Source organism: Hyposmocoma kahamanoa, unplaced genomic scaffold (genome assembly GCF_003589595.1).
Source record: "Hyposmocoma kahamanoa isolate Upper Pololo Valley unplaced genomic scaffold, ASM358959v1 78, whole genome shotgun sequence".
NCBI classification, from domain to species: Eukaryota; Metazoa; Arthropoda; class Insecta; order Lepidoptera; family Cosmopterigidae; genus Hyposmocoma; species Hyposmocoma kahamanoa.
This window is the reverse complement of record NW_020653945.1, coordinates 7700519-7724826: the sequence shown is the minus strand read 5'-3', so window position 1 is coordinate 7724826 and position 24308 is coordinate 7700519. Positions and strand designations below refer to the sequence as shown.

At 36.4% G+C, this 24308-nt stretch overlaps 1 protein-coding gene across 1 annotated transcript; it reads right to left on the bottom strand.

Annotated features, from left to right (window-relative positions):
- Nucleotides 1-2490: 2490 nt before the first annotated feature.
- Nucleotides 2491-4536, bottom strand: LOC113233298. The gene has a single exon (XM_026468368.1). The coding sequence runs from the start codon at nucleotides 4534-4536 to the stop codon at nucleotides 2515-2517; it is 2022 nt and encodes a 673-aa protein (XP_026324153.1). The 3' UTR covers nucleotides 2491-2514.
- Nucleotides 4537-24308: the final 19772 nt, after the last annotated feature.

Below are 24308 nucleotides of genomic sequence, written 5' to 3'. Positions count from 1 at the left end.
ATAGCCGGCCTTTGAATCACGTTACCCTTGAACATTGTGTTGACCTTCCTCTGACCCCCAGTCATTTCTTGTTTGGAGGGCAAACTGACTTTATCACTCAGACTGTTGAGGGTTTTACAGATCATGACTTACTCCGTAAATCGTGGCGACAGTCTCAAAGGTTCGCCGGCTTACTTTGGAAGAGGTGGCTTAAAGAATATTTGCTAACCCTTACAAAACGTGGTAAAAGGTTCGCGAGGATAGAATCTCTGAAGATTGGCGACATCGTGATAGTTTGTGATGACCAGCAACCGCGAAATTGCTGGCCGAAGGGAACAGTGACTCGGACTTATCCTGGCTCAGACGGACAAGTTAGGGTTGTTGGGTGTTGAGGTAAAGACCATAACAGGGACATATAAAAGACCCGTGACAAAACTTTGACGACCAGACGTACAATCTGTACAGACTCCGACTAACTCGAATTGATATTCATTTGAGACTTGACTTCTTCACCTCCCAACTTTTTCTTTTTTCTTTAACTGAGCTTTATGGTAGGTGACTTATGATCCGACCAACTCAGATCCGACAGACTGATATTGGCCCGATCAAGACTGACCTGACCAAGACCGGCCTGACTTGACCGAGACTGACTTGACTGAGTATTGCCTTGCAATACTGGAGGTGGGAATGTTATGACCTTCTTTGATACCTGCTTGGTATAGCCGGCCAGCAGGCGGCCGACTGACAGAATGTCTATTTTGATTTGTCTTTTTTTTTGGATTTGGTTTGATTTTGATTGAGACGAAATAAAGAGTCGTTCGTATCTTGGCTTTTTCTTCGTTTTCAAATTTGGTGGATAAAACTTGTCCAATATTACATTTTTTATTAACTATCTTTTGAAACGAGACTTGCCGGACCGGACCGCACCGGAGAGCGGTGCGTGCGTCAAGTTCAAAGGTCATATAGAACCACCATCGTTCTGGTAACAAACTTTAATAAGTTTTAACTCTACAGCTACACAGCTTAACAGTAATGACATATTTAAAAAAAACATTCGTTTTCATACATTTAAAATGTTCAAGACCACTTTTAGTTGTGGTGAACCATGGTGAACGGTGAAATAAGTTTAATTAAACAGTTCGGTTTTATGTCATTTTCATTAATATTTGACAGGTTGCAAGAAGAGAAACAGCACTTAATTTTTTTAAATTCCTTTGTAAGGAAAGGTCTCAATTTCGACCAGTGTGCACCGCGCCGATTTGAATGGACTGAGCTCGCGATGACTCGCGAGGCGGCGCGTATTCGGATATTTGTCAAGAGCTTAGTCTATATATATTTTTATATTTTATAATATCAAGTCACGGGACGAAAAAGTCGTGGGCCTGGTGGTAAGCTACACATCTGTCCATAACAGTTGCAGTGCCACTCAGAGCTTGAAATCGCAAAGATCTGAGGGGCACTGCCAGTACGCCTGTCACCTTGAGACACAAGTTAACATGTCCCATGTGCCTGTAATTTCACCAATTTTATCTGGTTTGAGCTACCATTCGAAAATGTCGTAAGTTGAAGGCATATCTATTTCAGCACCAACTTTTGTGTTATGCAGTGGCTACAGTACCTACACTTAATTTTTTTTTAAAAACTAAAATAAACGACACTGGTTAATGTTATCATTCATTTTTTAAAAACCAAAATAAACGACACTGGTTAATGTTATCATTCACTAAGTAGTTAAGATTTTGTTGAGTGAACATACGTACCTTTGTTTTACAGATTCATACTATAAGTTAATAATTTGAATCATTTGAACGGTGTCAATGAATGAGCGCCAAAAGTTACAGGCCACGCGCGCCCTTGAAGTTACCGATTCGTGGCGGGATCGAACAGGCTAGGCGGCCACGGGCAAACACGCGCCGCCACGCGCGCGCTCGGTCGGCCTTCTGGCTACGAGCCGCGCGTTGGCGCGAGCTCGATTCCCACGGCGCGTAAACAATGACAGACAGACAGAAAATATTTATGCGTTTACCAGTATTAAGTTATTAGCAGATGCTAAGTTTATAAAACATAGCGTTTACAAAGGTAATTTGTACTTACCCCGACGAAAAAACACTTTCTTATAGAATAATATATTATTTTGTCTTAGAAAGAAAGTAACATGCCAGAAAGTAGCATTTTTTGTGTTGTGACACCATCTTGTTTGCTATTAAAACATTAAATAAAAATAATTGGCTCTGTAGAAAAAAAAAGATCCAAATATGTCCACTATCCGAAATTAAACAACTATTCGATGCTTCTTTCCTAGGTGTAGAGTGCTCAAAACACCAGCATCTCGAATAAACTTTATGGTTATTAACTTAAGGTAACAACTAATTGACAAGGTTGGTTTTATCAAGATTCCACAGTTTCACCATTTCGATCTTTTCAACGCTGACTATATTATATAATATATATTATACATATAGATATTTGTTTATGTAAAGATTGTATTTCATTTGAACAAGACGTAGTAAATGCTGTAAGACTGTAGACAAAAATTTACACACGTTCGATAAGTTCTCCTACTGAACAGATGTAACGTTTTTTTTCCATATAAGTGCGACGTTCTGCTGTCTCCATCGTACTGTAAGGGTGATTTATCTGCAAATCACCTATACGTGAAATAAGGTAAGAGAAAAATATTTCACGAAAATGTTTGTCAGGAAACTGTGCTTGACACATTGTTGCCCAAAATAAATTGTTAACATAAGCATGTGCTTTGTAAATTCTAATTTTGTATTCAGAAGTGTATTTTTTAAATTTTTTTCTCATTTCATTTTTGAATTTCCAGGTCGTCTCGCCTGAGAATTCAGGATTGCTCTTAGGCGTTACGTGGCCCGGGAATGAATTTAGGAAAGCCCAATGGTAAGTGGTACTCAGTAGGAGTCTTTTCTTCTGCTCGGGCGTGAATGGACCATAGATTCTGTAACGCATCCATTCTTGGAGTTCTTGTGTTAGATAGACATCCGGTAAACGGGCTGCGATATTCACTTGTCTCATGTATCGCAAAGCGCATTTTAAATAGTTTGAAATAGTTGGCTTCTCTCCCAAACAAGTTTTCGATGACTTTTTTATTCTTTTCCTTCTCTTTTCTTTCGGATTTGGTACAATACCATCGTCAACCCAAAGTATACTATCTGTGTCCCAAGCTTTTTTAATTTCCTTTTCTATAGTCAGTGTTTTCTCATCTCTTTCGTAAATTAAGTTGTAGTCAAAATGCATTGGGGCCCCTTTCACACTTGGTCTTACAAAGTATTGAGGGTCACTGATGTCAAATTCTCCGTCGTTGCCATAGTCATAATGATGACCGCATTGGCATTTGTTGTTTTTGACGTACCGGAACACAGGCTCTGCCCATTTTTCTAAACAGTCGCACGGTGGTGGGACGGGTGGTGCTGGATACGAAGTGTAACCTTTGTGAATCGTCAGATATACCCCGTTTAGGAATACATGGCCTCCATTAATGAATTCGCCAAGTGGAGCCATATTCACTACGGCTTCTAAAACGTAACGAGGAGATCCATTGATAATATGTACTCCTTTAATAAGATATTGTCCATTATATTGCAAGGCACGAGGTGCTTTTGGTTTTTTTCGCCTTACTTTACATTTCATTGCAAGTCCTAAACCATATGTTTTTTTTCCTTCATTGACTATCAATTTAGAAGCATGAATGCGATTGGCACGTGAACCGATGTCCTTTTTTTGTTTCAATGGACGAACTGGTGATTGTTGACGATATGCTTCTAATTTGGTATAACCTGCTAATTTTTCGCAATAAGACTGAGGTAATTTTTTTTTTGGCGGCGGCGGCGGCGGCGGTGGAGGTGGAGGTTTTGGCACAATAGGTTCCTCTTCATAAGGTTCGTTCAAATCTCCTAAATTCAAGGGTAACGGCTGTGCTTCTCTGGGCTTAAATACCTTGGGACTCCATCTTTCCACAGCTTTCAGCTTTTGTAGATATGGCGATTGAAGAATCGGCGGTGGTTTCTTTTTTTTTACGGGAGGTGAAGGCGTTTTCGGATCAGGTTTAAATCTTTCGCGCAGTAACACTATCAAATTATCAAGTCCAAGGTAGAAGATGGCCGACAGTATAAGCCTTTGATTTAATGTGTATGAAGCACGTTTAGTACTGAAATGAAACCCGTAAAGCATTTGATATAGCTGCGCGAACATTTCTTTTGGGTCACCCTTCCCGTAGTACATGGCACTTAAAAGATCTATACGACTTGGACGTGGTTGCAGACCTAAGACTTTAATTATTTTTTCTGATCTTCCTGGGCGAGCCTCTAGCATATCTTGATACATACTGCTTTGTAAAGTGTCTAGGGCCACTCTTTGTGGTGTACTAAGAGCTTGATACCATCTAGGTCCAACGCGTTTTCTAATTTCTTTGTACAAGCGCCTATTTTCCTGGTACCGTCGGTTTTTGAGTTCTTCCATATACAGTTTTCTTTCTTCCATTTTCCGTGTAAATACCACCCGGACACGATGCTTACCAGGGTCTTCGTGTAACTCCATTTTTGTAGTTTATTAGTTTAATGACATAAACAAGAATATATAATCCAATGTGTGAATTATACACACGATCTTACTACTTATATCGAGTTTCTATAAATCAATGCAAGACTGCAATTTAGAAAAAAATTCAAGAAAAAAAACAATTCCCGACAATAAAATGGATAAAAATACTGTCAAAGATGTTAACAGATGTCACTTCAATTGACATGCTTATTTTATTTACATAATTGATGACTATTATTTTTTTCGATCCTATAAGGTGCCTATTGTTCTGTGTATAGAATGACAGTTTCGAGTGTTGATGATTGTTTTTAACCAACTTCAAAAAAGGAGGAGGTTCTTAATTCGACTGTATGTTCTTTTTTTGTATGTATGTTACGCGATAACTCCGGTATTTATGAACCGATTTTCATGATTCTTTTTTATTGGAAAGGGGGTACTTCCATAGTGGTCCCATTTCATTTTGAAGAAAATCATCCGCCTCGAAGGGTGGCTGTTCACGCATGTAGATTCATTTTTATAAGTAGCGCCTAACTTTAATTTAGGAGCAATTACTTTAATGGTTGATTTTGCTATTTCTCCAATTCAAGGCGCTTTTCTCTCAATATAATAGGGGTTAAAGTATGAAATTGCCGATTTGTACTGAAAATCTAAATTGTTTATTTTTTAAATTTTTAACAAATTTATTTAATCAAAATAGTTGCCATTATTATCTATACATTGCTGCCATCTAATGGGAAGGTTATTGATGCCTTTGCGATAGAACTCCGACGATCTAGACTGCACAAACTGTGTGAAAGCATTTTGTACTGCCTCCTGGGAAGAAAACTTCTTGTCACGTAGATAATTGTCCAAATCACGAAAAAAATGGTAGTCCGTTGGAGCAAGGTCTGGTGAATACGGAGGATGACGAATGGTTTCTAACTGCAGTTCCTGAAGGGTCAAAATGGTTTCTCGTGCTGTGTGAGGTCTCGCGTTGTCGTGGAGCAATAATGGTGAAGATCGATTCATGAGTCGGGGCTGTTTTACTGCTAGTTTTGTCAACATGGTTCGGAGTTCGGCACAATAGACATCTGCCGTTATTGCTTGACCAGATCGGAGAAAACTATAGTAAATAACACCATGCTGAGACCACCAAACAGTTACCATTACCTTTTTATTGGTAAGTTTTGCTTTAGGACACTGTTGTGGCATTTGACCTGGGGTCAGCCATTGCATTTTTCTTTTCCGGTTATCATAAAGAATCCACTTTTCATCACATGTTACAATTCGATCCAATTTTCCTTCATTTCTGTACCGGTTCAACAAGGCAACACAAGTTTCAACACGCGTTTCTTTCTGCAGATCAGTCAAATCATGAGGCACCCATTTTTCGTATTTTTTTATTTTATTGATTTGACGCAAGTGAGTCAATATTGTGGGTAAGGTAACGTTAAACCATGCCGCTAATTCCTGGGTAGTTTGACTAGGATCGGCTTCCACTATCTCTCTTAATTCATCGTTATTCACCTGTGTGGGCGGTCTTCCTCGTGACTCGTTCTTTAAGTCGAAATTTCCATCACGAAAGCGTTTAAACCAAAATCGCACGGTGCGTTCATTAGTAGACCCCTCTCCAAACGCAGCATTGATATTGCGGGCTGTTTCTGCCGCGTTAGTTCCGCGTCGGAACTCGTATTCAAAAATCACTCGAATTTTCGCAGTATCCATCTTTCTTGTTTAAATTGAATAACAAAAACAATTGAAAGCCGATATTTAAATGTTTCAAATTAAAAAAAAAAAAAATCACAGAAACCATTTGAAAAAAGTTTCATTTGAAAACCTCAAACCATGAAGATTCTATGAAAATTCAAAGAACCTATTGCAATAAAACGGCAATTTCATACTTTAACCCCTAATACTTTGAGTTGTGAGAACCGATTTTTATTATCTCTATTGTCAAGTCCTGTATAGTGGCGAACTAGGGGATATTTGTGTGTAAACGTGTGTGCATCATTGGCCGAGCGCAGGTGAGCTTTGATTTGTGTAAAAAAACCGACACCAATGTCGACGGCGAGTCGTGACAAGCCACGCCAAATGAGCCCTATACACGTTGGCGCTCGCCTCCACTCGGCTAGCTAGACGAGGGACACCGAGCAAAGGCAAAGCAAGGCAAATAGGCTGTCTACACGTTGGTATTGGACTTCACTCGCCTAGGCTCGGCCAACATGTATTGCGGGCCTAAGGGCTTGGGCCACAGGCCAGAAAGCGTTATTTCTTTAATTATTTTTTATTAAAGGAATATGAAGTCGGCCGGAAAAGAGGAGGCAAGTCCGCAGATTTAAACAACATGCGGGCGTTATTTCTCGATTGATCCGTCCAACTGTAGAATACATTATTCCTAATTCAGATATTTTATTCGAAAGTAAAGTTAGATCCCTGATTGACAACGAGTGCTTGTGTTGAGTTACGAAAATTGTCTAGGTAGTTATCAATCGTGGATTTCAACTGTTTGAATCCTGACAAAAGCCTTCAATAAAGCCATCTCGTCTTACGAAAAAGCTTTGCATAACGCCACTTTAACCTCTTTTTCCGGCCGAATTCATACTCCTTTGGGAGTAAAGCTTTCTAGTCTGTGTCGCCCAATTGGCCGAGGTGAATTTTTCGTAATTTTTTTTATCGAGTAGGTGAACCATAACTAATTCAACTGACCCTTAATGTTGTTAATCTAGATTATAAACTCGTGTCAGCAACTTTTGAATCGAATACAACTTAATTGTTTAATTTGAGGTATGGGAAATTGTTATGTGGTAAAATGGCGACTTTCATAAATATTTTCTCATTTTATTCGCCTTTGAGTGTGTGTAAAAACTAATTTTCAATAGTAATTTTTAAAATGAAGAGATTCTTGAGTCTCTTCATTTTTTGTAGCCTGTTAAATAGGAAATAAAATCAATGCTTGCGATATCTAGGAGTTTCGTACAAATCCTACTACTCCTACTAACACTAAAACTATTAGCTACTTGCTTACCTTCACACCTTCACGTACTACTTTTGACAGACTATCAAAATGATCTAAACCATAAACCTAAACCATACTAATGATGCCTTTATTCTCTACTTACTCTATGGAGAATAGATTTTAATTATTTTTTCCATCCTTTAGGTTTAAAATGCAGACACTGTCGCCGTGTAAAGCTCGCTCAGAAATCAGCGTCTAGAACACTAAGCACTACATTTATAAGCACTACATTTAACTGCCTCCGTGGCCGAACGGTTACCATGCCGGACTGCCACGCAGAGGTCCCAGGTTCGATTCCCGGGCCGAGAGAAATAGTTGTATGGCCTACAATTATTTCTCTCGTGAGTTTGGGTGTAATTTGTGGTTGTCTAGGTGTGTGTCCATGGCACCCGCGACACAGGGTTTCCCTAGTGCGGGGCTATGTTGAGTGTGTGCGTTATATATTATATTATATAAAACTAGCTTAAGGTTGTAACAAAAATAATTATGTATGTGACGAGTGTTTATGAATAAAATAAGTTTTTTAATAAATTTTATTCATAAACACTCGTCACATATATAATTACATATATAGTTACAAAACAGTAGCTGTGACTGTTACATAATGAAAGACATTACATCACACATAGTGTTTTAATGCCTAATTGTGTTCAGTTACATACACTGCTGTATTTAGACACATCTTAGAAGCTCTCTGTGATGCGTTCCGGAACCGCATATTACGACTGGCAAAATGGCGGCAAATAAAAACTTTTCTCACGCATTTCACAACCTTAGTTTTTATTTAATTCATAGACGAACTAGAGACGGCCTCAACTATCATATCGTTCAATACGTAGAGGGAGACGGTTCAATATCAAGCTTAGACTATTCCTCTTACAGGATGGAAAAAATAAAGGAATAGTCTAAGCTATACCTTTATATTTTTCCATCAAATGATATCAAGTAACTTGTGAAATTTGTCAAATTTGTTTGCTATTGACATTTCATTTCGAATAAAACTTCATTTTGACTTAATTAGAATTGAGATCGATGAAAATTGTTTTGTTTTTGAATGTAATGATAAAATCGAATTTGATTTTTTAATGCAATTATAACATTTTCACAAATTTCAACAAAATAGTTATCTTTATGGTGTTCGTAATTTGGGGTCTTTGAACACATTATAGAGGGTTTATGATATTAGTGTAGATAAAAATATATTGAATGTCACTATAAATTTACAGTCCCGCAGTGATATGTATGAACGGGTTGATGATGATGATAAAATTACAGAATTATCTACAGCAACAGGCACGCTTGGCCCACAGTATCAAACGTCAACTTCCTTAGCTTACAAAAATGTGGAGCTCACTTGTGACTTATTAAAATTACAAATGAAACTATTAAACTAATTGAAACTATCAAACCATAGGTTCCATGGTCACGGCTGACTGTCCCGTGAACTAACTCCCGGAGTTTGTTCGTTTAAAAAATAAAGCAAACTATATCATGCAATTTAGGAACAAAAATGTATAATTTCTATTGTTTACCAATTGCGAAACCCTAAGGACTTATCATAATATCCAAATAGCAAAGTAAGAACATATTGCTATAGCAACTATTTATTTTCAAGCTACAATTTTGACGGAAACTTAAATGTCCTTTAAGATATTTAATAGATAACCATAGTAGAATATTTAGTAAAAACAGGCACAGGTTTACAGTGCAAGCTGAGAGAAAGTTCATACTATCTTCTAGATAATAAATGAGTCGCCTGACTGCTGTGAACTACAGGGTTATATTGACATACTTTATGAATGGTGCCAACAAAACAGTATGCAACTAAAAAATGTTTTGTTATAAGTTTTACTAATAAGCGTTCTAAACATGTGTATGACTATCGACTTAATGAACAATTATTAGATAGAAAAACTGTAGCTAAGGACCTCGGTGTGTTATTTGACTGTAAATTAACGTTTCGTGAACACTGTGCATACATTAAGAACAAAGCACTTCAATTGCTAGGCTTGATGACAAGGTGCACCAAGGGTTTCAAACGGGCTCAATGTATTCTGGCCATCTTTTACAGCCTTGTCCGTAGTATTTTAGAGTGTGCTTGTGTCATTTGGTCTCCCTGCTACTCAGTCCACTCGGATAGTTTAGAAAGCGTTCAGAGAAAAGCACTTAGGATACTTAATTATAAATGTGGTTATGGCCGCAGCCTCGTTGGCTATAGTGAGAGACTTGACGAATTTAAAGTGACCTCCTTGCGTGTTCGTCGTAAGAAACAGGAATTCTCGTACTTGCACAAGGTTCTTCATGGTGAGATTGATTCTCCTTACCTCTTAAATAAAATAGCACTCTTTACAAGGCGCAACCCAAGAATACCCTACAAGGCGTTTTACTTGCGGACATACAAGAATAATACTTCCTTTTACAACCCCCTTGTAAGAATGTGTCGGCTTTAAAACGAGATATCTATGAAAAACATCGATTAGGACATTTTTGATCCAAGATCCAGAGTACTTAAACGAGTAGTAAAGCAACTTAAGCTTGTATAGATTTTCACCCATTCCCTTGACGATTTATTATTAAGTAAATAAGTAAATTATAAGCAGATTTGACAGTAGTTCTTTCTTGTTACTTTAGAATGATGTGTAAACAAAAGTAGGGGTACAATCTAGTACAGAACTTTGTTATATCATATTTAATTTGTATCAATGTAATTTGATTGTTATCTGTTTTGTTGTGCATATAATAAATAAATAGATAGTAAAGTTCAATTGTATTTGAGACTGTGGTATCAGAATTTTATAACATATCTTCAAGATAGAAGGTTATGTGATGCCTGTAGGTGAAATAAATGTTGTTTGTGTATACATATCGCTGCTTTTTATGAATTGTGGCTCAAACCCAAAATTGTTTATATTGGTCTTGTAATACAGCTGCATTCAGAATGTGCTAAATTTTAACGTGTGTGTGGATTGAGTGAGCACCCTCTGTAAAAAGTTTAAAATATATTAGTCATTTAGTAAAAGCTCTAAAACAATTGTAGAAACCAATCTTTCTATTTGAAAAAAGAAAAATAATGTGTGCTGACTTAGTTTTAACAGAGGTGGCCCTCAGTGTTTCTGTTGCAGGGTGGTCAGATCTGCAAAAGTATTAAGTTTGCATATAATATTATTGTACTACTTACTTCTTAGTAAAAGTTTGGCTAAAGTACCGTCTTTAATTACTGATCGATTAGTGCCTTTTTCAAATTTTTATAAATACTTTCTTATGCTCACTCAATCAGCACGTTTTTAAAAGGAACGATTTCTTAAGAACCAAACAAAAGCATTAAATTTCGTTTATGTCTAGTTTTAGTAAAAGTTACAAATTATTTTGTAAAATATGAAACAAGCCTCTAATGTGAAACGTCTTTGAATAATAATTTTTTGAAGTGCTCACCTCATATTTCTGAAAAGTAACAAACGTCAATATCTTTGGATTTGTAAGTATTACAGAGACTATAATTGGTAAAGTTTTTGTGTAGGTTGATTTTAAGATAGACCACTATTCCAAAATATCGATATTATGATTTCTATAATAGTAAGATACTAATTTTCATTGGATTTTAAACAATCGGGAAGCAAATTTCAACTTATTAATACATATAGAGTGTTTCACCTATCAAAGTATGCATTTTTTATGATACCAAGTGACAGGACGAACAAGTCGTGTGCCTGGTGGTAAGCGACACGCCTGTCCGTAACAGTTGCAGTGTCCGAAGGCATTTTATCATTTTCGTGACGATTTATCCAAGGTATCTGTAGCCATCTTTTGTGTGTTCGGACTTCCCCGCGATCTTCAAGTAAGTGTCTGATTAGCTGATTGAGATTATAAACGCCTAGACGCCTGGAGATTGACACGTTTCACATGTTCTTACCCGCTAAGGCGAAGATAGCTACAGCTGGATAAAAATAGCTAATGTTGATTTTTTAAGGGGGCTACTCACCACAGACTATATCAGGCTCGTATGAAATTAACAGCTTAGGTAAAGTTATCAAAAAAATGAAAAAAAAATCTCACCAAAATACAACGTAGCAAATATAAGTGAAAATTTTATGAACTATGGACATCAGCCTCCGTAGCATGGCTACGCATGACAGTCGCGACGCGCGCGATAAAATTGAAATAAGCGCGCGCTATTGGCTATGTAAATTAGATCTAATTGAGACACTAACTATGCGTAGCCATACTACGGGGGGTCTCCACCTCTTGAGAATATAATATTTCCAATAATATTTATTAAATTACTAAAACTCTACAGTACAAAGAGAAGCAAGCAGTAGAGCTTCTTGTGAAAGAGTTCGTCCAATGAAGTACTGCCACGTTACCTATTTCTGCAGCCAAGCAGTAATATGAGCATTACTGCGTTTAGGTTTAGAAGGGTAAGGGTGCTAGTGAAATTCCAGGCACATAGGATTTGTCAACTTATGTATCAGGATGACGGGCGCAGTGGCAGTGCCCATAAGATCTTTGCGAATCAAAGCTCTGCTCTAAATGCAAAGATTATGGAGACGCTTAGCACTGGGCGCACGACTTGTTCGTCCTGTCACTTGGTATTATATAAATAAAAGAAAAAATTAAGAAAAAGAAAAGGGTTAAGACTAAGTGTTTATTTATTTATAAAGGTATACAAAAAGCATAAATATAGTTTTGTACAAAAAGGTTATGATGACAAGAGGAATTGTTCGTATACATACGCCTATTACTGGTACATACAACTTTGTAGAATTTAATTAGTACAGAACTGAGTGGGTATACATGTTAATTGAAGAAGAGAAATATTAAAAAATGTATAAAAACAAAACAAATCGTTTTTTTGTAAACAAGACAAAAATAAATATAAAAAATTTAAAACTTGCGTAGGCAGACTTAACACACACGGAATTAGAAATTGAGATGTGGCTTAAAAGTATTGTCAACAGTTTTGTTTTAAACATTTTTAAAGTGTCGTTGAAGATATCCAGCTGTTTTGCAGATAAACGGTTACAATGGGAAGACATTCTCGAGAGTGGATGATGAAAACCTAAATTAGTTCGGTATGAAGGAATACTGAGATAGAGCGAGATCTAAGATATTTCTATGGTACTCAGAGCTTTAAGCGTTGGTAGGGTTAGTTTTTTTTTCTGTTGCGTGGACTTGTGCGTTTGTTTGAAGGTCTGTGTACATGTAGAAGACTTTTTAAATATTCCGAATAGGCTTGCAAGCGGATATCGTAAAAGACGATTTTTAATTTATATTAGGCAGATTGGCAACCTGCAAGCTGTAAGCAGTTTAAAAGGTCCGATTGTCGTGCAATAGAGAAAATTTAACAGTACAAAAAAAATTCGATGATGGCGGATGTCCAAAAACCTTGCAACAAAAATAAGTTGATTGTTCTCGCTCGACATATAGTGAATGGTTTGAGGCAATAGTGATCGGTGCGTTACATACTGAGAGAATGTAATTTCTCTTTGTGTATCGCAAAATGTTGACATAAATTTGACTTTCGATTAACACTTTATTTTGACACTGAAATGACTCAACGGCGTGTTTCATCACACTGGGTGTGATTACTTTCAATAAAAACAGACATGATAGCTTATGATTTAAGTGTATTTTTTTATCGATTACGTTTTAAAATTTTCAATACAATCGATAAAGGTGGAAGATATACCGTCAAAAGCACGTCAAGCTTGACACTTTGTACTTTGGACCGTTCTTATCGAAAGCGGCATAGAGTTTGATTTTAAGCTTAAGTGTCAAGCTTGACGTGCTTATCACCCTGTACTAATAGAGGTTTCAAAACCTATCGATGAAACGTCTTTATTGAAACTGAGAATAAAGGTGCTGTTCCACCGGTGAGGCGAGACGCGACGAAAATTTAAAAAAAAATTTGCAAGGCTAAATTGAAATTCTCTTCTAGCACATCTTCGGTGGAAATAGTCTGGATTGACGAGACGAGAATTATTCACCAAATTATTCAACAAATATAATTAATATTTGTTGATGTATATTGAACTTTGTTGTTGCCTGTATAGAGTTATAACCCTGCAACAGAAACACAATTCTCGCGGTGAATTGCGCGAGCTCGCGATGGCTATTAATATCAATCGCGAGCTCGCAATGGGTATTAAAGACAATTTTTGGAGGAAATAACTCAGCTAAATTTAAATTCTCGTCTCGCCTAGTCGGTGGAAAAGCACCATAAAACTTTTTTGGATAATATATGTAATGTAACGCTCTAGATCATCACACCAATTATCTGGTTTCAAACAAGAGGATTCCCTATATTATGAGTACAAGAGTAGCTTCGGAATTCATTCCGGGACACTACCAACTATTCATTAATCTGCGACTACTTAGAACTACTTAGAACATACAGACCAGTACCAACTTAGAAAAATTCATTTCAAGAATTGTTTCTATCGAGAATCGAACCGAGATCTAATCATCGAGCGCTCACAGTGCAAATGAATAGGCCACTGAAGTCTTCGATTAATTTAAGATGTTTTACTGACATATTCCGTAGATATCGAAGATGCGACATCATTTTGTAATAGAGGCCAACTCTAATACCAGTCGAGTTTGACATTTATACGTAATCTTAACGCAAGGTTTAGTGTTAATTTTAACAACTACGAAACATTGTTTCTATTCACTTTATTGTACGAAGGAACTCGAAAGTAGACCAACAAAAATATGACAATATTTGTCAATTTTAACTTACTTGCAAGTCGCCAGTTTCCAGAATCTACAAAAAATGTAATCCAGGTCGATAATGACCCTTGTTTCATAAGATAATATACGTCCATTAATTATAAAGACAATATAAGTGTAATACGAAGAAACTAAGTTTTTTTTAAGTTTTTAAAATAATTTTAAAATTCTATAATTCTTTCACAAACACGAATAGTTTCAAAGTTGCAGTAAAATCATCCATTTTGTTTTATTTAGAATTATTTATTGATTATGGTTTTATAATAAATATATAAACTGTAAGAACTATTTAAATTAAATTTCGCATATAAATTTCGAGAAACTCAGTGGTGTGAGGCCGAATTCGAATTCACGGCCTTTGTTGCGAGGCGGTAGGTTAAAGCAATAGGCTACCACGCTTTTTTGAAATTTAATTCGAAATTTACCATGAGCTTTTCGGTGAAGGAAAACATCGTGATGAAACCTGCACGTTGAAGAAGGTTCACAACCCTCGGAAAACGTGTGAAGCTTCTAACCCGCATTGGGCCAGCGTGGGGGACTACGAACTATAAACCCTCGCCTGAGCGTCTGGGACCTGTCCCCAGCTGTTGGATGTTTATATGGGTATATAATATAAGTATTGAAATTGATAAATAAACTTATATCGATGGTTTGTACTAAACTGATTCTATTTGTCAGTGAATATTTCCATAAATCCAATTTAACAAAAAGCGAGCACTGAGGATTTAGAGTTGTGCTGAATATAGTTTAAAATATTCAAAATGCTCAAAAACTTTAAAGTGCCTGCACCTTAATTCCTATTACTTACTCTACACGATGTTAAATAGGACATTGCCGTTGTTTTTGTAGGTATAGAAATTATTAGTCGATTTCGGCGGAAATTTACCATTAACAATGTTAACTGTTCGCGTCAAGGCAATTATTTCTTGAAAAATAAAATACACAACTCGCCACAAAAATCACGATAAGAATCGTTTTCATGAGACACACCAATTTACTGTTTCCATAGAACTGTATCTATACATTCTTTGATTCTGCTCTGATCACATTTTCGAAGCTGTTTTCTTTGGCTTCTGCAAATAATTCACAAAACATTCGGATGTTTTTGTCTTATATTGGTCTATTATTTTTAATTCACAGAGCGTGGTTTAATTTTGAATAAAAACTTTCTTTATTATTTATTTTATAATAATACTATTATTTCTTACAATGTATTTAAATTAGCACTTGGCGGCTAACGTGACCCTTAAGCTTTACTTTAGCGACCTAAATCTGCATGTGGATGTACTTAATTAAATACTATATCATTGCAGAGGCTGGGAAGTAAGTCAAGCAATCCCCGTTCCCGCCACGGTATGTATAGAATTTTTCTCAAACAATGTGAGGAAATAATAAAAGACAAGAGAGAATGATGTATAATAGAAAAAGTAAAAAAGAAATATAAATTAATATTAAAAGTAATATTTGACGTGTTAGGACAATTGCTGAAAGAAATGTTATTGTTTTTCCATAAATAATAGCACATTAATAATAGTAGTCTGCTGAATTTCTGATGACGTGTTTGAATATGTATTTATTACTGTATTTTCGTTATCGCTCTTCTCACTAGCACTAATTTTCGCGTCCAAAATACAAAAAGACCAAGCTGTAGGTACTGGTAGGTATTTTTAATTCTCGCAGTTACGAATTTTTCTTTTAACTGTTTACATAGTTCATTATTAGTAGTTAGATTCAAACGTTTAGAGAAGAGGACAGTAATGGATTTTCTTACTTACTTTGCAGGCGGGAAGAAGCTACATGGTCCATAAATGACAAACTTTCCGTGTTCGTTTTTTGAAAGTAATGTAAACATTTCCGAGCATGTTTGAGATAAAATAAACGTTGAAAATGTTATTTGATACTGGAGATAATAAAAATAGGTTCTCACTACGACACTACTCAAAGTATATCGAGATAAAAACGCATTGAATTGGAGAAATATCAAAATCAACTAAATAATTGCTAAAAGTAATTGCTCCGAAATTAAAGTTAGGCGCTATTTATAAAAATGAATCTTCATGCGTGAACAGCCACCCTTTGAGGTGGATGATTTTCTTCAAAATGTAACGGGACCACTATGGAAATACCCCCTTTCCAACAAAAAAAGAATCATGAAAATCGGTTCACAAATACCGGAGTTATCGCGTAACATACATACAAAAAAAAAGAACATACTGTCGAATTGAGAACCTCCTCCTTTTTGAAGTCGGTTAAAAATTTGCTTTTAATTCAAAACCTGTCTTGACAATATCAAATAAACTCAAGTAGTATTACTTCGAAACTTTAAGACTTAAAAAACGATTTTGATGCATTTGTCTCAGCTGAAAGGCAGTTTAGATATTTTACAGACTTATTCACACATCCGCAAAATGACAATTTTTCAGGAGAGGTTTAAAGATTTTACAAACTTTTATAAGCGTTTCGCTTTCACATTTATATGGCGAACAGCTATGGAGTGGAATTCCCTGAAAGGCATAGGTTGGGCCTTTTCAAAGCGAGAGTGAATAGGCGTTATTTAGCTCGATCGTAGACCTCATCACTTTTCATTAGGTGAGATGGAGGTCAAATACAACATTTCGTATATACATCATTTGTTTTATGTAGTTCGTGTGATTTCAATGACATTCATGTTATAAAAGCACGTTTGACGTATGATCACACTTGGCTTTATTGTACCAAAGGTACGAAAGCGTTTTAATTACTTGACAATAATCTTAGCAGTGTCGAAAATAATACAAGAATGTATTCAGTGTAATTAATTGTCATATATACTCGCACACACACACACACACATAAATAGAATTCCTCATTCTTATTTGCATATTTTAGACTTGACTGTATAGAATACGCATTTTTTTATATAAGTAAATAAGTGTGCATTTGATCACAAACCAACCTGATTGAAAGTGACCATGAGGTCGACGATGTTGCATGCACACGTAAACAATGCCTTTTCACTCTAGCCGTGAAAAGGCCCTAGTTATAGCGTTCGAGGAACAAGTTTGCAAGCAGGGAATTCCACTGCTTCGTTCGCCATATAAATGTGGAAGCGAAACGCTTCGTTTGAATCTTTGGAATATCCACATCATAGGCGTGGAATCCCAGCCTACGTCTAGTCCTCTACGTCTACATTTAGTAATAGTAGCATAACAGTCGACACTAGTTGTAACTAGTTCATATGTGAGCATATTATGATTTTTTTTCAAATCCAAGTAGTGACACTGCAGTGACTGCACAAAAAAAACAGTAACGGTGTCTGAAAACGTAAGCTACAAATTTGTTAGTCATAAACAGGCGGTGACGCGTGAGCCGGCGGCCTACCACCCGTGATCAGCTGGTTAAAACTCGGCCGGTCGTAGACCCTCGCAAGGGTCAACACCCTCACCATACATCACCTGAATAATTTCTCATCTCATTCATACGCTGCCGAATCCATCTCCATGTTTAAGCTTCAATCGGCGACCCGGAAACCATCAATCAAACTAGAAAATACAAAGCGTTTGTCATAGTCGTGGTGTCAATAGCGTGTAGTGAATGGACCTTATTTTCCCGGCAAGTTCGGTTAAGGATAACATAGTTAATTGATTGTCACAGAAATTGCTCCAAATCAAATACAACAAGGAGCAGTTGTGATTTCAGTGATGAGCGAAAACTCAGTGAAGTCAGAAGCCGAACAATTTATTTTTTCAAATTGAACGGCATAGAAGCAACGTGCATGTAAAAAATCCATATTCCATCATCAGACTCTCTTTAGTTAAAATTAAAATATTGACAGACCACAATGCGTTAATTAACAAATTAAATAGACCCTACGAGGCCATTGTATAATTGACAACGAGTACAGCTGCTAAGTTTAATGCTAACACAAGTTTTCTTTGTTATAACAACTTCTTTCCACCATGCAACTTTCAGAGTCAATAGCCTTGTATGTTGTAGAATCATACTTTCTAGCAAACATATATATCTACAGCTAGTAAATACATAGGACTGGCATTATGGAAATACATTGAACTTTCTTACTTTTCCACTGCACGTGAGATGTGTATCTTCAGGCTAGACACAGAGCGGGCGCAGGGCTGTTGGCGTCGTGCGCGCGTTCACTTTCCTCCTGGCAGGAAGTATCTACAGACACTTTCACTCCATTCAAGATCAGTCGCTCCGCCCGCGCCGGCTGCTGCAACGATAACCTAACTATTGTCTTATAATGTCTCATAATCGTTTATTGGATATAAGATCTTAGCAATAAGATACGCGTGCATTGTATTGCTTCGCTTGTGAATTACAATTACCATATATTAATTCTGAACGTTGCGTCATGTAGTACACCCATATTTATTTCAGTTGTAGAGCATCAACTCAATGATAGTTATTCTAGGTACTCTATTTAGAAATAAAAGATCAAATGTCTTTCTCTCCAAGCCATACATTTTTAATGCGAATGACATCTTGATAGTGACTGTCCTCACTTTACCCTACTAATCTTTAATAGGTACAATCAAATCCATACTTAAACCACTGCTGTTCAAATGCTCCGAAATAGAGACACGAAATGAAACTGTAATCCAATTACGATGGAGAGCGCTTTCTCATCTGCTATCAACGGCTAGCGTTAGACAAACGAGAGTTAAGTATATCGTTCGTACTTCAGAGTTTTCTTAGAGCAATTTCAGGCGCCATTTTTCAAGGGTCATTGACCGGGCCCTTATCTCGTGAGCATGTGTGCGTGCACGTGTCGCGACTGCGCTTGCGCCGCCTCTCGCATATATGGTACTGTACGTTGCATTATTATGCAACGATCATGATACGGATAGTATTATCGAAAAAGCTCATCATAATTAAATATTAATTAAAGTAAGAGAATTTCTCAATAAGTAGTAAAATGGAGTTGTACTTGCAAACATAATGATTAAGATCAATTTTTTTAGTTACTAATATTAATACATAGTGACAAGTCAATAAATAGGTGCACGTAAGTGATTATTTCATATTGTTGTTGAAAAGCATCCACTGTATAAACACAACACGTAGAGAGACCTTAGGAATTTATATATTTAAAAGTAATAAAACCAAACCTTGCTCTAGATTGAAAAAAAATCCTGAAAACTGTAAACTTTGAAAACCCCCATATAAATAAACCTATAACAATAAATTGGAAAGTGTTCCTGGTCGTGAATGTTATTTATTAATCACGTAATTCTGGTTGTCGGAAATAGTCTAGATTTAGTCGAGAGTGCTTTAGCCGAGTGTTTTAGTCTTGCGGTGAAAAATACACTGCGTGTCTTTTCCTATAGGAATTTGTGTTCATGTTAGTATTGAAAATTAATAACTTGATTTATAAAAAGCCATATAACTTCTTATTCATGTTTATATTTTTATTTTTGTTGGTGCCTATTTCGATTCTCGTCTATCCTGTGCCCTACAATTATTATTATTCATAATATAAAATATACAGGTACAAACGTACAGGTTTATTAACATGACTGTGTTAATAAACCTGCACGTTGACAATAATTCTAAAAATCTTTTGATATTCATTCATTGTTTAATCCATGCTATCATATGAATTTGGTCGTTTACATTCCTCCTGTTATATACACAATACATTGTTAGTTGTTATAAATACAATATTTTTTTACTTACTTCGTTTTATCTTCCGGTAAACGAAAGAAACTCCCTTTATCCCGTTTAGATGATGATAAACAGCACAATTCACGACCATTATAAATAGTAACGTACAATGATGTTACATTTAGCGTACAAGTTTCGTAATGAATAAATGAAAACTTATTCAAATATCAAAGCCGTCTTAGCGCGGAAATGGCTCGCCGACAGCCTTGTTGTCGTTCAGTCTATGTGACCGTCAGTGTACGGGGCGTGGTGCAGTATCTAAGTCTAGGGAGGGGCGGAGAGTGTCCATTCTCGTTACTATTTTATTCTCTGCTTTAGTTCCCAAGAACAGATCTCCTAAACGGTTCGTACAGCGCAGCTCTGAAACAAAGAGGTGGATTCAAGTTGTAGTCATCTCGTGTAGACAGCACTGTTAATCCACAACCCACGTGACACGACAGGTGGAAATTCTCACCACTTCGTGTGACGTAAATTGAGGAGCCACAAAAAGTATCCTTTGACAAATAGGTAGCCCCCAGTCAAGGGAAAAGGGCAATGCCCAAATATTGGGTGAACAACCTCTTAATGCTTCGAGGAGACATTTTATTTTTACCATACAGAGTATCTACGAATACTTTTACAATTTGACTAGAAATAGAAAATAATAACATACTGGAAGCGTTTTTGGGTTAAAGGTCTCTCACTTCACTAATTTTTCAAAGCATTTATAGAACTTTGTCGTTTGAAATTTTCAATTTCGCGCATTTGTTATTTCCACAATTTTTGTGAGTATTAGTATTAATAGTAGTAATGTTTGTAATGTTGGTATAATTGTAAATATGTTAGTATGAACGAAAATGCCAACGTTATCATCAAGTCGTCTAATTATAGCGGACGAAGGACCGAGGCTGTTCGAGTCAAGGGTACGTTACTCCCTCAAGTTCAAAGGTCGTGGAGGTCACGGTTGAACACTGAATTCGGTGAACTGTGGGAAGTAGTGATTTTTGCACGTGCTGTGAAACTGAATAAAGTCTATAGATAAAACAAAGATCGGAGAGCAGGGAGGAGGAGAGAGGTCGGAAAATGTGGATAATTACTGGTTATTAGTAATTAGAACTTAAGGTGTATTAACAGTTACAAAATTGAGATGTAACTTTTTACGGATGCATGTATGTATTGTATTTCAATGCTACGCGTTAGGAAATAAGATCGCATCTTGTAAGCAGTGTCACATAGTGTATCGGAAAAAAACCTTTTGATGAAATATATTCGCAAATAATCGAAAATTTCTTAGGGTAACCTAAGTGTTACTTATTGCTGCTTTTTTCCATGACGTACGGTCGCTAGTTGATTTTTTTTGGTACACTGCATCATCCATTTTTCTCACTACTAAGTATTTTTATTTTATTACTTTACGTCTCATTAAAAATTCATTAGAAATACTTATGAGAGGCGATAGTCACGTGACTGAACCGAAACCTGAACACGGCTTCCAATTAAGGTCAGATTTAAGCCGCCAAAACACAAGCGTTTCTTCTTTAACAAAACAAAATTCACTCCAACTTTTCGAGACTTGTCCATGGTGAGAAGTGAACACCTTCAGCTGCTAGGTTTGGACTTGTCATCTAACCACAACTTTGATCGCTACATTGAGTGCTTGACAACAGCGTCGATGCTTGCCAATCTCGCGCCTGGGTACAATGAATACTCTGGCGCCCTATAGACGCAGGCTTTTTAGAGGTGTCGCGAGCGCCTTTAAGCGCCCCCTAAGACCCCGCGCCCGTGTGCGCCGCACATACTGCATCACAGGTAACGCCGACACTGCTTGACAAAAACTGTTGTCAAAAAACTAGGCATCGTTTTCAGGGCCAGGACACTAGAAAACTTTTAAATTTTACAATTCGATCGTGTACTGTGTATTAGTACTGCTCCTCTGAGACGGCTACCAGTTAGCTGTCTTGGACTCGGTGTGAGAACTGTCAACGAGGCTCTTATAATCTCGAAGTTTCTGTTTTATCGATTCTCTTTCAGTCACCTAGACATTTTGGAACACTCTATTCTTAAATCACAGACTTACCTTTTGGCATGAAACGCTTTGCTTCATCCTTCCTGAAATTGGATAGCTGGCATACGTGCTTGCTGAATGTTACAATTTGGGCTTATTTAAAGCTAGAATGAGTTGGCACTTATCATATAAACGCATGGCAGTTACAGCATTGCCTAACATCAGATTATGACAATTCAAGTCGAAAAAGAAAATTCATAAATAATATGATACAAAAGATTCCCGTACGCTCGAGTAAAAAAACTTTAATTGAAAAAAAAAAAAGGTTTTGAATAGAGGCTCAAGTAAGAAATTGTCTTTTTATAGAGAAGAATATAAACGAAAACATTATTTAGATAATAATTGTACAATCTCAATATGCACATATTTTGGCGCAATTGTATTGTGTATAGTTTTAACAAACTATGCTTCAAATTACTCAGCTATTTCTAATGATCGACGTCAATGATATAGCTCGCAATTCGTCATTACCTTAAGCTCTAGGTGTATACGTGGCTCCTATTCAAGGTAAAAATTTGTACACACATTTTGGGCGAACCAAAAACGCACTTTATCAGTTGTGTGTTTGTGTTAATGCAACCATTAGAGCCATGCCGTATGAGTTGTTAAAAAAATATAGTATTTTAGCAACATCCATCCAATTTGTTTCAATTGTAAAATTAACCAAAACGAAAATATAAAACTTTATTCATTATGACGCCATAATTTAAAATTTGGACAACTTAACATTTTATTTATGTCTAATCTGAATCTGACAATCGAAATGTTTCATTTTAAAGTAATAGTCATACTTAATCCCAATATATCATTCATTGTATATAAAAACAACAGACAAAATATTGCGAATAATGTGCTTGCTAAACAAAACACGTAACAAGAAAAGTTTTACTTCTTCCTTATTGGTTCCAAGTCCAAATTAAATTCAAATACAAACGTTTATTCCAAAACAGGGTTTAACGACCACTCTTTCTAAGTCTTAAATACAAAGTAGGAGTACCTCGGAAAAGGCGTTTTTCCATAGAAAAGAAGTACGAAGAAAATACATGGGTACATAAACGGTATTAGGTATGGTTAGTCAGGCATGTGATGGCTCGGAAATGCACATTGAACGCTTATTTTTTATTTACGTAGCGGTTCATATAACAACAAAGGTGATTTAAATGAATGCAGCAATCAAATGCGCGGTGTGGCGATGTGCGCGTGCGCCGTCGCGCGAGTGTGCGTGCAGGATCGCGTTACAGCTGAAACACAGGGCGCTGCCGAAAAGAGCGGTCGACGACCCGGTCACAGCGCGGCCGTAGAGCGCGACCGAGACCACTTGACACATTGTCTACTAAGCACACTTTGGCCTTGAGAAGTGGTTGGTTAGTTACATATTTCTATTATTTAGTATATTATCCTTAAGTAGTAGGTACGTTATTTGCAAATGTATACAGTTCAGGATTATGGTTTAGAGGCCGCCTCGTTTACGACATGTAATCTATCAATTTTGGTAAGCACTGCAGTTAAAGGTGTATAAATGCCGCTTTATGGACTAGTACGCCCCACCCTGGGCCATTCATTAGCCAATTGTAATAATTATTTGTTGACACTCGTAAGTTTTCATTTACCATTTGTATTTAAAACTATGTATTTATTTGAATAAAGCTACAGTTTTACTTTATAGAAAAAATTATTGTCGAGCTAGTTTTTGAAACCACGTCCTGGAAGAATCTTGAATCTATCTCTTTTTCGTTTTTATTTATATTGATAAGTTTATAAATGTTGTAAATGAATCTCGATCGAATACTTTTTTCATTCCATCCCACCAAACCGATCAATTAGTTGCACCGAGCGGAGTTCGATGGAGTCGATCTGACCCCAGAACAATTAACACGCATACGATTGCGTTTTCATTGTGATCCCTGCATTCTACCACCCTGAGCTATATCCCTATTAGATACTTAAGTACATCCCTGTAAGTAGTTGACACATAACATGAATTCATTGTGTACAATAATTCTATCGAGAATTCCCTGATTTTTATAATTAATATCTAACAAACATTTTAGTTTTACATAAATTTACTTAAAATGTAATATATTTACTAGATACTTCACGTATGTAGTGGAACTCTTTATTGTGTTCTGTATTTTTCGAATTGTTCGTACCGAACCTAGAGAGTAAACATATATTTTTTAATCAAGTGTATACATATCATTGTTTATATTTTCACTTTCTTGATACAAACCTTGTGATGTCGTGGACAAATACATATTTTTTTAATTAGAAGAAATATTAACAAAGTATGTATTCTCAGGTAAATAAAAACCCGTCGTGGTGAATGTTCACTGA